We start from the raw sequence: 12,647 nt of genomic DNA, 5'->3' as shown, positions 1-12,647 counted from the left end.
TATTTACAGGAACACTTCACATGACGACAGAGAGCTTACGTCACAAGATGCTGAGGATGTCAACGTGACTGATACTTGTGTGTCCAGTTCTCGCAACATTTGCTCAGTTTTTATACTGTTTGAGCTCTGAAAATTCAAAATGTATTGAAAGCTATAGTGTGTAACAGCCGTCACTCAATAATGTGTGCCTCATCAGTATAGTCCTCAGAATAAATCTTACAATTGTCTCAAAAAAAAAAAAAAAGAAAAAAGAAAAAAAGTCTGTTGATGTAATCCTACTACTATGTAAACAGAATTCCTAAAGGCTTAATGCCATTTTGTAAGGAAGTCTAATCCGATTGAACTGTCTTGTTTTGATGACTGGAGAACTGCTCACTGTCTGGTCAGTGCTTTATTACTCAATCTACTTCAGAGATCTTCAAATAGGCCAAAGCTTTATGAATTATTTGTGGTACATTCACTAAAATTTGGAATCACTAAGACATTTTTATAGTTTTAAAAACAAACAAACAAAACATACAAACAAACAACCAAAAAAACATAATAATAATGATAATAATAATAATAATAATAATAATAATAATAATAATAATAATAATAATAATAATAATAATAATAATAATAATAATAATAAATCTCTTCACCATTGCATCCAGGATCTAAAACAGTAATAATCTTAATTATATAACAGTTTTCTATTTTCAATTGTTATTTTGTATTCCATTGTTCCATTATGTATTCAATTGTTCTGATGCAGCCTTGCTCCAGTCTATTAAGAAAACCTTGTGTTAATTAAAAAACTTAAATCCTTAAGATTATTTACTGTACATCTTGATAAATATAACCCCTCCCCAATACTTTTTGTCATCTTTTTCAACAATAAAACTAGATCGTGTAAATGAGTGCTTGTGCTATTTTTCTTTCAAATAAATAACAATACATTTCAAATTTCATATTTAGTCATACAAATTCAAATGTATATCCCATCAATTCTGTCATCATTTACTAATTCTCATGTTGTTCCAAAAGTGTTTGACTTTCTTCTGTAAAATACAAAATAATACAGATCCCTTTAAGAACAGTCCCTCTAGGTCTGAATGAGGTTTTCAAAATCTTTTTACAATCACTTGTAAATCTTATTATATAAGATAAACCACTTTATGACTTTTAGAAAAAAAAAAAAATCAACAAAAAAGAATAATTCACTCACCCCATCAAATACACCGTGTGACTTATAAAGAATCATTCACTGTTCCCAGCAAATATTCTGCAATCAGACAGCTGCTAAAAAACACACAAAACACATATAAATGTAAATCTTTTACCCAACACAGACCTATAGAGGCAAAACAGAGGTGTGTGAAATAAACTGTATTTTGTCCCTAAACAATAATGGTGGAAAAATCACAAAATTATTAGTGCACGTACTTCTATGAATGTTTTGCACATCTCATAGCATGCAAAACAGAACAACAGCAACAACAAACATTAAATTGAATACAAAAATATACATATAAATAAAAACAATAACAACAAAAAACAGGATAAAAATAATACATACATTAGGGCAGTTACATAAATTTAAAAAACTTTAGAATTTGTATTGTTTTTATAAGCTTCTTCTTTTGGGATCTCATATTAGAAAGGGTTTCAAAGTATATTTTAAGATCAGTGTTACAAAATGTAATGATAGTTTCTTTTGACTTACTTTGTTGACTTATGAATATAAAACTTTGCTAAGAAAATTAACAGATTAATAATATAAATATATTTATCAGAAAAAGATGGGTTTTGATAACAAAGTAAAATGTCACGAGGTTCTAAATTAAGGGCTTTGTTTAATTTTTTTGTTATGTCTATTTTAAAGTCAACCAAAAAAGAAATAGAAAAAGGGCATAAATGTTCATATCTTTAACAGATACATTACAAAAGGTACATTTATCACAAACACTAGGAATATATCTGCTAACAACTGCATTTACAGGATAACATCTGTGAATAATTTTGTAAAGTACTTCTTTTACTTTATTAGAAATTAAATATTTATATGGTATATCCAGATATACAGTGAGGGTTTAGCCACTTCGATTTACATGGAGGACTGGATCCGACATTAAGGGAGTTTCTTATAAAACTGTTATTAAAACGCTTGTCGAAAAAGGAGAGACCATTTACAAAAAGTTGGAGATTTTGTTGGCTTGTATTATTAATATTTACATCAGAGAATTTGGTTAAAATTATTATGCCACTATAGGAATAGCCTTGATTACTTTGTTAAATTCTTTTTCATTTACAAAAAAAGCAATATTTTGTAATAAAATTAGGGTAAGTATATAACTGCCCATTCTTGTCAATAAGCTGGTTTACAATTAATATGTTATGCCAAACTCAATTCTCCATATACAATGACATGTTACTATGAGTGATATTACCATTGTTCCACATAAAACACCTGCTAGGAGAAAAATTGTGTTTGTTCAAAAGTGACCAGTAAAGTAGTGCTTGTTTGTAATAATTGGCCAAAGCACTGGGAAGTTTACCAGTTTTATAAGGACACTGCAACAATTTTTTTTATAGTCGTTTAATTTTTTTTAAAAAGTTAATTAATTTTTTTTTTTTATTTGGTTGAAAATTGTAAAATTAAGAACATTTAACCCACCATCAGATAGTTTATAAACAATGACACTTTTATTTTATGAGGCTTGTTTCTCCAGATGAAATGAAAGAGTATTTTATCCATTTGTGAACACCGGAAACTTCTCGGGAAAGACTTAAAATATAAAGGTGTTCGTTATGAGTTAACAAAAGTAAATAGAAGTTTAGAGTTAATAAAATGAATGTACTTACAGTCGGGTTCTTTTGTGAACGATATACATCTGCTTTAGATTGTTGGGAGGCTATAGCTTGCAGTAACTCTAGCAATATTATAGACTTGCTTTAAGATTTGTATGATAATGATTATGTATCCACACGCAATAAATACTTCAAACCATTTCACTTGTTATTTCGGTTTATGTCAAGCTGGATCATTTCTGTGATTTATTTCAGTTGTCGCTGTGATGATTGTAATAGTGAGTACACTGTGTAAATTCTCTGTGTATATTTACATGCAAGTGTAGCCTAGTTGTTCTGCAATAAAAAAGACAAAGGTCATGATTTTTTTTTTTTTTTTTTTTTTTTATATATGGGAAAAATTACATGGACACAAGTCATATTTTATATGAAATATTATCCTATTATCCTTAAATCTGAAAACAAAAAAAATAAAAAAAAACCAATATTATCCAGTTAAGAATAAATACGGAAACAATGCAAGAAGGACCGGCGGATGTAAGAATACCCTGATTCCAGTCAGAACGGAAGTTGTGTGACGTCATGTGAAAAGGGTCTATCATGCTCTGACAAAAGGAACAGCAGTTTATACTTGAATAATGACACTGGGAAACACTGGAAAGTTAAAAACGGGTGAAACATGCTTTGCCCCAACGTACCTGACCAATTAAATCGCCCGCATTCTGTCTCGTATGAATTTTAATTAGAATGGGCGGGGCGTTTTCGAGGGGGCGTGTCTATTGCGTTTAACGTTGACTGTTTGATTACGCTCGTCCGTTAGAAGTGATTATTTATCAATGGATTTTCTAGAAAATTACTTCTATTCGACGTTATTTGATATGTATTGAAATAGTTATAGGCTATGTAAGCGTCTCAGATTGACAGAAGAAGAATGGAGGAGAAATCTGCCTCAGGTTATGAAGGTAACGTTAATGATGTTAAAACCCTTACAAAAACGTTAGCGCAGACAGAACTGTTATTGACGGTTTTTAAGTGACTGGATGGTCAAATGCAAAAAGTTACGCTACCGTCCCACATTAGCTTATTTGTTAAAAAAAGTAAATCTAAAATTGTTCTCACGGATTATGTCGTTTATTATCGTGTTAGTATTTCATGAAACAGTTCATCATAGATTGTTTTAATCGTCAACATGTTTGCCGTGACAAATTCCTCTAAACGCCGGACTTTACTGGAGCTGGGGTTATTTATTTATTTATTTATTTAAAATAAGATGTGCCACAGTTATGTATTATATACTGTACGTGAGGCGATGTTTTTGCCAGAACTAACGTTAGATATTTTTGGCGCCTGAGGCAAGCCAAGTTTATTTATATGTCACATTTCATACACAATGGTAATTCAAAGTGCTTTACATAAAAAGGAATAAAATAAACATAATCACAACAATAAAAGCAAAGAATACAAAATGATTAAAAATTAATTTCAAATGAATTAAAACAGTTGAGAATAATAATAAATGAGGATAGATATAATACAGTGCAATTATTCACAGCACAGCGCTCTTTCAGATCAGATGTGTTTTGAGTCTGGATTAAATGTGGTTAATGCTTGAGCACATCTGATCTCTTCTGTGGCATAACAGCTGAAGGTTTCCCCTGGACTCCCCTTGTTTTGAGTGAACCCTTGGTATTTCTGACTTGATCCTAATGATCTGGTTTATATTCAGTGAGCATTTCTGCAGTGTATTGAGGTCCGAGGGCATTGAGCCGGGACTATGCACTGTGAACTTACACTATACACTATAGGTGTGTCCCGTTACATATTTTACACCATTTTGTAGGGTAGTGCAAGTGTGTCCATGCTGAAAACAAGTTATGTGCTTGCTTTAATTTTATGCATTGTTGTTGAATGAAAGTATCAATTGCTTTCAAAAACAGAAAAAGGTTTGTAAATATTCAGGACAACAAAAATCTCAATAATCTCAAAATCATTTTTTGAAACTTTATGAAAAATCCCTTATGCTTTGTAATCAGTGAACATGACAACTGTTTTATTCTTTTTTTTTTTATTATTATTATTGTTTTTTATAAGCATCAAGCATTCTTAAGATATTGAAAGATTTTATATTTGCAGTTGATTCGTAATCGATTGTTAATAAAATAAATTGATTGATTATTATTACTTCAGGGTTACATCGCTAGTCTTCCTGAGAAGGACCCAGGGGTTTTTGTATTAATCACAGTGTGATTAGTGTCTTGGCACAATACTGGGACATTAAAACCCACACAAGTGTTCATTTAGGTTCATATGATTATCTGCATTTGTTAAGGAAGGATAAAAGCAGGTTCGGTATACACACTACCGGTCAAAAGTTTGGGATCAGAACGATTGGTAATGTTTTTTTTACAGGAGCTTCTTATGCTCATCAAGGCTGCATTTATTTGTTCAAAAATACAGGAAAAAAATTATATTGTCAAATATTATTATGATGTAAAATAACATTTTTCTATTTTAATAAACATTAAAATCTAATTTATTCCGGTGATTCAAAGCTGTATTTTCAGCATCATTACTCCAGTCTTCAGTGTCACATGATCTTCAGAAATCATTCTAATATGATGATTTATTATCAGTGCTGAAAAATATTTTTTTGAAAACTGATACTTTTTTTTTCGGGATTCTTTGATGAATAAAAACTTAAAAAGAAGAGCATTTATTTAAAATAGAAATCTTTTTTAACAATATACACTACCATTCAAAAGTTTGGGGATCATTAAACTTTCATTCTTTCTTTTAAAGAAAGAAATTAAAACTTTCATTCAGCAAGGATGTGTCAAATTGATAAGAAGTGATAGAAAAGATTTATATTGTTAGAAAAGGTTTCTATTTTGAATAAATGCTGTTCTTTTTAACTTTTTATTCATCAAAGAATCCTGAACATTGATAATTCTAATAATAAATCAGCATATTATAATGATTTCTGAAGGATCATGTGACACTTTATACTGGAGTAATGGCTGATTTAAATTCAGCTTTGCATCACAGATATAAATGATATTTTAAAGGATATTAAAATAGAAAACATTATTTCATATTTTAATAACATTTTGGAAGATTACTGTTTTTTTTCTGTATTTTTAATCAAATAAATGCAGGCCTAATGAGCATAAGAGACTTTTTTTAAAAACATTACAAGTCTTACTGACCCCAAACTTTCGAACGGTAGTGTATATTCACTGATCTATAATATAGAACAGTGTGTATATTATTGTGTGCAGTGTGGATGTAATGTCAGAAGTTGCTTATGATGAACTGTTGCATTATCTCTGTAGGAGCGGTGAGCTGGTACATGAGAGTCTCTAAACTAGCTGTGGCCGTGGCTGTTATTAAGATCAGCCCGTCAGGAGGAGCCAGACAGTTCGCTGAATCTCTGGCTGATCGACTCAGACTGCAGGATGAAGGCTGGAGATCTAAAGCTCGAAGTCTTCATGAAGAGCTGCTGCGTCTCAGACAGGAGCTGCTTCTCACTCGCGTTCTGTTCAAGACAAAGAGTCATGATGGGCCCGGACATGGTAGGACTTTATATTCATCTGTTTCAGGCCTGATCAAAAAAGAAAATAAAAAATCAAATCTTTAACGAATATGCCTTTATCTACGGAAGTCCTAAGAGGCCATGATTTCTCATTTTTCTTGTTTTCTCATTATCACAACTTAATTGTCTTGTGATCTTGACATGTTATTCTCTAAGTTACACAACCCTGGCACTAGGTGGCCAAACAGAACTGAATATAACTGATGAGGAATATATCCACCTTACCTTGTTAATTCATTTGGCCCAAATTGTAAGTGGGACAGAGTGAAGACCTTACTTCTTCGATATCGCTATTGGGCTGTATTGTGTTCAGTTCTAACAAGTAGGCTAATAATTGTTAAATGAATATGATTGTTTTGTCGTTATACGTTCTTTTGCACAACTCATCACAGTTTCATTACCGCTGTAGCATTTTGCTATTAATTTAATCTTTATTTGTGCATTTTCGAAGTACCTGATTGTTAGTTAGTAAATGGGGATTTTATGTTGTGTATTTAGAATGTGCGTTTTGTTAATCTTATATTTTTAATAATTAAATGTATATTTACACAAACATATGCAGCAAACGCTCTTCTCAAACAGCATCCCAAGCTCGTAACGCACATGATATCAGTCCCAGCCTATTCTACATGACAAATAAAAATCACAAACAAATGCTTGCTTGCAGTACAATACATTATTCATATATTGTAGACTTTATTATTAAGCAAAACAAAATTTTGCTTAAAAATAAACAGCATATAAGAGCGCATGCTGTTTATCTGTCTATCAGATAGCAACAGTAGACTCCCTGTGCATTGTTTCAGAATCATTGAAAAAAACAAAGAGAAAACACGAGAAATAATGTTAATCCATGGACTCTTATGGCTTCTGTATTTATAGGTTTATACCACATTCTAAAATAGTTCCAACATATTTTTGAGACAAGTTTTTTGCAGCATATTCAGACCAGCTCCTGCAAATGCACTTTGAAGTATATCTAGAGAGTTTGCGTCACAGACATGCAAGATCAAAAATGATTGTGTCAAGTCACCTTTATTTATATAGCGCTTTAAACAAAAAAGATTGCGTCAAAGCAACTGAACAACATTAATTAGGAAAACAGTGTGTCAATAATGCAAAATGACAGTTAAACATGTTATTGTGGTGATGAGGGTGGTGACAGGATTTAAGCTACCAAAATTTCAGGCCCTGTTTTCCTCTGCTATTACAGTTTTTCTTGATTGCTTAAACACTGTAACCAGGCTTTTAAACTACAATTTCAAAACAATAATGACATTTTTTTAAAAAGCACACCCATTTTTCTAAACTGTAAACACTATTCCCCTGCTTGGACACATGAGTCAGATTTGGTGAACTGTAACTGCAAAACTCTACACACAAATCCCTACAATTCTCAGAGCTTACACCATGTGGTCATTAAGAAAGCACAAGCAGTCAATATTGTTCCCTCAAACCAGCACAGTTTGAGCTCAGTTAGCACACAATTACCCAAGTGGAAACACTAGGAGTCACACACCAATCAGAAGCTTTGATGGATAGATAAAAGGGCCAAAGTCAACTCATTCAGACTTGAAACAATGGATCCAGAGAGACGTGAAGGAAGAGGTCGAGGACACCAGAGAGGAGGAAGAACTGAAGGAAAAGGAAGAGTAGGAGGTGGAGGAGGAGTACAGAGTTGAAGAGGAAGAGAAGGAGAAGGAGAAGGAGGGGGAGGACAACAACATGGAAGAGGAAGAGGAATGGGAAGGGCAAGAAGACAAGCAGCCTCAGATGAAATCTGTACCACTTGTGGAAGGACCACAAGCAACATAACTTATAAATTCCCGGTTTTTGTAGTATTGTTTTGAATTTATCTCATCAGCGTGTATTGCTGTGTGTGTTTTCGAGGGTTTGTGTGTCATGTCTGAGAGCAAAGTTTGGTTTTTCAGCAAGATTGAGTTGTTTTGATTCGAGAGCTTCATTTTGACCCGAACATAGGAAGTTTGGGGAATTGAGTTAGAAGTTATGGATTTGTGTTAAGAGTTTCACAAAAAAGAGGCATCATTTCAGCAAATGTGTTTAAGCAATCGAGAAAAACTGTCAGATGTGTTTTTGGTAATCCGATCACAATCAGTCAACCCTAAAACAGGAAAGGGGTCTAGAAAGTTTTGCAAACTGATCACTAAAAACACCTACACCTATGACCACATCACATTTGTAATGGAAATCCTATCTGTCCTAAATGCATTCCGGATTACAGAGAAGCTGCATTTGCTCACCGCTCTGTCACCCAACATTAAATCGTGCTGGGACACGTTATGAGGAAGTGCCGAAAGAAAAGGGATTCAGAATTTGCCTCATTGAACCAAAACCACAGTTTACTATGGAAATCGCGGTTTCATTCTTAATCATTCTTTTTCATTGCATCACTTCCTGTTGACTCATAAGCTGCCCAACATGGCTTGTTCATCTTTGTATTTGTGTGTGGCTCTTGGCCTTTCATGAACGCGATCTAGTGGTTGACAAAATAAGAAGGGAGATTTTTGCCAAAAAAGATCAGATGACAAATCTGCCTCAGGTGGATGTCTTAGTAATCTCTTCTCAGTCTTCTCAGTTACCTCACTCAGTAGCTCATTAATTTTTGACTGTGTGGGAGTTATTAACACAGAAGCATTCTATGATTAATCACACTTTACAAATAGTTACTTCCTGTAGGCAATAAGACTGCTAAACAGCCACACGACTGTCACTTTTAGAGCCACTCCACCCAGCCATCATCAGAATGATCAACACAAAAGCCTCATCTCAACCTCAGCGGGACAAAATGTACATAAAAAATTACACAAATCATAAGTGCACATTTTTTAAAATCTGCAAATTAAGACAAAAGGTGAGCAGTTTCAATCCTTGACTTGATTTATTTTACCAAGAAGTTGTAACATGTACGGTTTACAAACTTTTACGGCTTTTCTCTACCAATGTTTTAAGTCAGTTTCTTCAGTGCAAATCACAGTCCCGTCCTGTGCCACAACTCCACATTCTGAGTCTGTGATTGCATTGGATTTTACATCCGGAAAGAGGCAGCTGTTATACTTTAGGACCAAATACACTTCTCCAGTGCTAGCCATGGTGTAAAACAGATAAGTGAAACAACAGAAACTAATGCAAACTATTTTTTGGTGACTATTATTTTTTATTTTAATTTCATTTTCTTACAATTATTGAAAATTCCAAAAAGAAACTATTGGTGATGAATAATAAGTAAAACAGGTATATAAATCAACCTTTAATAAAAGCACATTTTACACCATGAAGTTTCAGCTTTGTTCTGAAACAGGGACCTAAATTGTTACAACGTTGCTTTCTTAGTTTGGTTCACTTTCACAAGGCAGCATTTCAGGGTGTACCAAAATGTATTTATGCAAGTCACATGTGAGTAAATCTGTCGTCTCATTGGTCAGAGTGCAGCTGTTAATGTTCTGGGATTCTGCTCATAGCATCATACATCAGGATAGATCGACGAGTTTGTTAGCTATACTAATAAATAACATTTTCCAGTTAGAGGTTGAATTAGGCTTCTCGAGACAACATTCTTGCATAGAAAAGCTATTTTACAACATTCGGGGTGACGGCAATTTTCAACTGCGATAACTAAAGCGCTCAGAATCAGACACTGATGCTTTTTACATAAAACACATTTTCCATTATGAATTATGATTGTGGTGTGGATCTGAGTGTGTTTGCTGTGTTTATATAAGTCTAGTGTTTATATATGCCCAAACAAACTGAATTGAGGGAGAAAAAGACGTCAGGTTCGGAAACAAATGCTACAACCAAGCCAGGCACAAAAAATGCCCTAAGATTACAAAATGTGAAGTGTGGCTAAGTGTGGTGACCCATACTGGGAATTTGTGATCTGCTATTTAACTCATCCAAGTGCATACACACAGTTGTAGTGAACACACACACACCCGGAGCAAAAAGAAAGAAAGAAAGGACAAATGGTTCACCTTTATTATAAAACATGAGTTTTGATGTTTACTCTGGACACAGCTCTCATTATCACAGAATGATGCTTACGTAATGTGTTTTGCTTTCACAGGTCAAGTGATTGCCAGAGTACTCTCTCAGGACGACCCGCAGCAGTTAAAGGCAGACTCTGGCTGTGACACTGATAAAAGCTCACAAACACAGATATATGGTGCTCAGGGACAATGCTTGCCTCCGACCCCACCAAACAGTCAGAGCTTTCCCCTCCAGGACAGGAAATGGCGCCAGGACCACAGGCTGTTAAAACACATGCAGTTCCTACACTGTCTGAGTGGCCTGCGTGGAGGCTGTGAGTCATCACTGTTTCATGATGGGGATGTGGTCTGGGATTCAGTAGTGCAGTTGCTAGATTCTGTGGTGGAGGTTTTCCGACAGGCAAATGTTGGACAGCCTCTGGATCACCCAGAGCAGCTGCTTCATGCCACGCAGGTGGTGGCACAGACCCTGAGTCGTGGTGGAGCACAGCGTGGGTGTTCAGTGCAGCACTTCAGCAAAGTGGATGATCTGTTGAAGGAGATGACCAACCTACTGCTAAACAACCACCAACTCAATTCGGTAAGAGACAGAGGTTCATGAACTGTGGGGTTGAAGAGTGAACAAGAAGTGAGCCAGGAAAAGTATAGTTATCACACACCAGACGCGTCTTTCTGTACTTGCATGCTTAAGGCTGCAGTCCAAAACAGTGAATCTAATCACCATTCAAGTTCACTTCTACAATGAACAAAGTGGCATCAGTGGGTTTTAGATTTGGTGTATGAAAAACTATGCAACGGCTCAAATGGGATGATTAGAAAGGTACTATATTATGCAATTTTCCAGTAAATATCTCTATAAAATTTATCTTTCAGCTAAGGGTGAAGTCATTATGTACATTAACAATAATTTAGGACAAATCTAATGTAATTCAATGGAAAACTATAGCATGTGAGTTTCTGCGCACTTCTGACAGACAGAAAGTGGTGAAATCAGTATGCATACTCATGCTTAGACAATTAAGATCCAGCCCTGGACACCAGATCCTGTCAGAAAATATCCGTTTTGTCCGGTAACAGAACAACTAGTCTGCAGAGCGCTCCATACCCAAACCCTGTTAACAGCAAGTCTTGTCTGGTACCCCAAAATACCCAAAACGAGTGTTTAACAGTCTTCTATTAGCCAAGAAGTTGACTGAGAAAAGCCAGAAAAAATAATAATCATAAAACAAAATCTAAATATAAAAAAAAATTATAGTTTATTGTACAATCTTCGTCTGACGAACACAAATTCAACATGTAGTGTTATAGCAAACTGCTTCACAACAACATCCCATAAACCTTGAATTTCCTTAAACATTCCCTCTTATCTCTTATTCATGCAGACAAAACAGTTCATGAAACTGTACAATCATGAGATTGATCAAAAGTGGAAATGCATAAGCAAGAAAAATAATAAGAAATATAAAATATAGAAGCATAATAAAAATAAGTGAATAAATGATAAAATAATTTTAATGATAAATTATATGAATGGCTAATGACTAATGATTATAAATGATTATCTAATTATATGAATAAATGATTATAAATAAATAAAAAAGCAAGAAAAATAAAAACACAACACACATGTATGATGGCTGTCCTGATGCAACGCACTCTATCTGCATTTGAGGATGCCTAGATTCTTCAGTACACTCATAGAAAACAATGAGTGTCGCATCTGGTGTGTGTGACTCCCTTCATTTTATAATAGTAATTTTTACACTTTTGTAGCATTTAATTCAATTAATTCTTTGTCCCTGAAGTCCACTTCTAGTATTATTCAATGTTTTTTGCACTAGTTTTGCAGTAGTTTTAAAGTAGAAACATACTATTAAGTACATTTCATTTACAAATTTTGTGCCAGGCCACCCTTTATGTGCTGCATCTGCAGTGTAAAGATGGATTTAACTGACAAATGAAACAACCTCATGCAAAAATGTTTGAATATATAGAAGAGTACTTTTAGAGAAGAAGGTCTCTCTATGTTATCGCAAGTTTTGTCGTCCGTTATGCATTTATCTTGTGTTTCTCCAAGGTGGTTTATGTCTGCCAGTCTTCTTCCTGACTTACAATGTCATCAATAACATTTGTAACTTTTGAGTTAATAGAATCTAAGTGAAAATAAATAGTCTGCAAATATGCTTGGTGTTAAAGATATAGTCCTGGCCAATGCATCTCTTTCTGACAGAGGCAGATCTAGATTTAATGGTAGA

The 12,647-nt window shown here is 34.1% G+C and overlaps 1 protein-coding gene across 1 annotated transcript in view; it reads left to right on the top strand.

Annotated features, from left to right (window-relative positions):
* Positions 1–3,365: 3,365 nt before the first annotated feature.
* Positions 3,366–12,647, top strand: part of mei4 (meiosis-specific, MEI4 homolog (S. cerevisiae)) — a 33,973-nt gene continuing 24,691 nt past the window's right edge. Inside the window, exons 1-3 of the mRNA XM_042777348.1 lie at positions 3,366–3,755; positions 6,126–6,365; positions 10,470–10,972. Of these exons, the coding sequence (XP_042633282.1) occupies positions 3,725–3,755; positions 6,126–6,365; positions 10,470–10,972 (774 nt within the window). The 5' untranslated portion in view covers positions 3,366–3,724. The remainder of the gene's footprint in view (positions 3,756–6,125; positions 6,366–10,469; positions 10,973–12,647) is intronic.

This window comes from Cyprinus carpio, chromosome A20 (genome assembly GCF_018340385.1).
Source record: "Cyprinus carpio isolate SPL01 chromosome A20, ASM1834038v1, whole genome shotgun sequence".
Taxonomy (NCBI): domain Eukaryota; kingdom Metazoa; phylum Chordata; class Actinopteri; order Cypriniformes; family Cyprinidae; genus Cyprinus; species Cyprinus carpio.
Note: the sequence above shows the minus strand (reverse complement) of the source record. Positions and strands in the feature narration are given on the sequence as shown.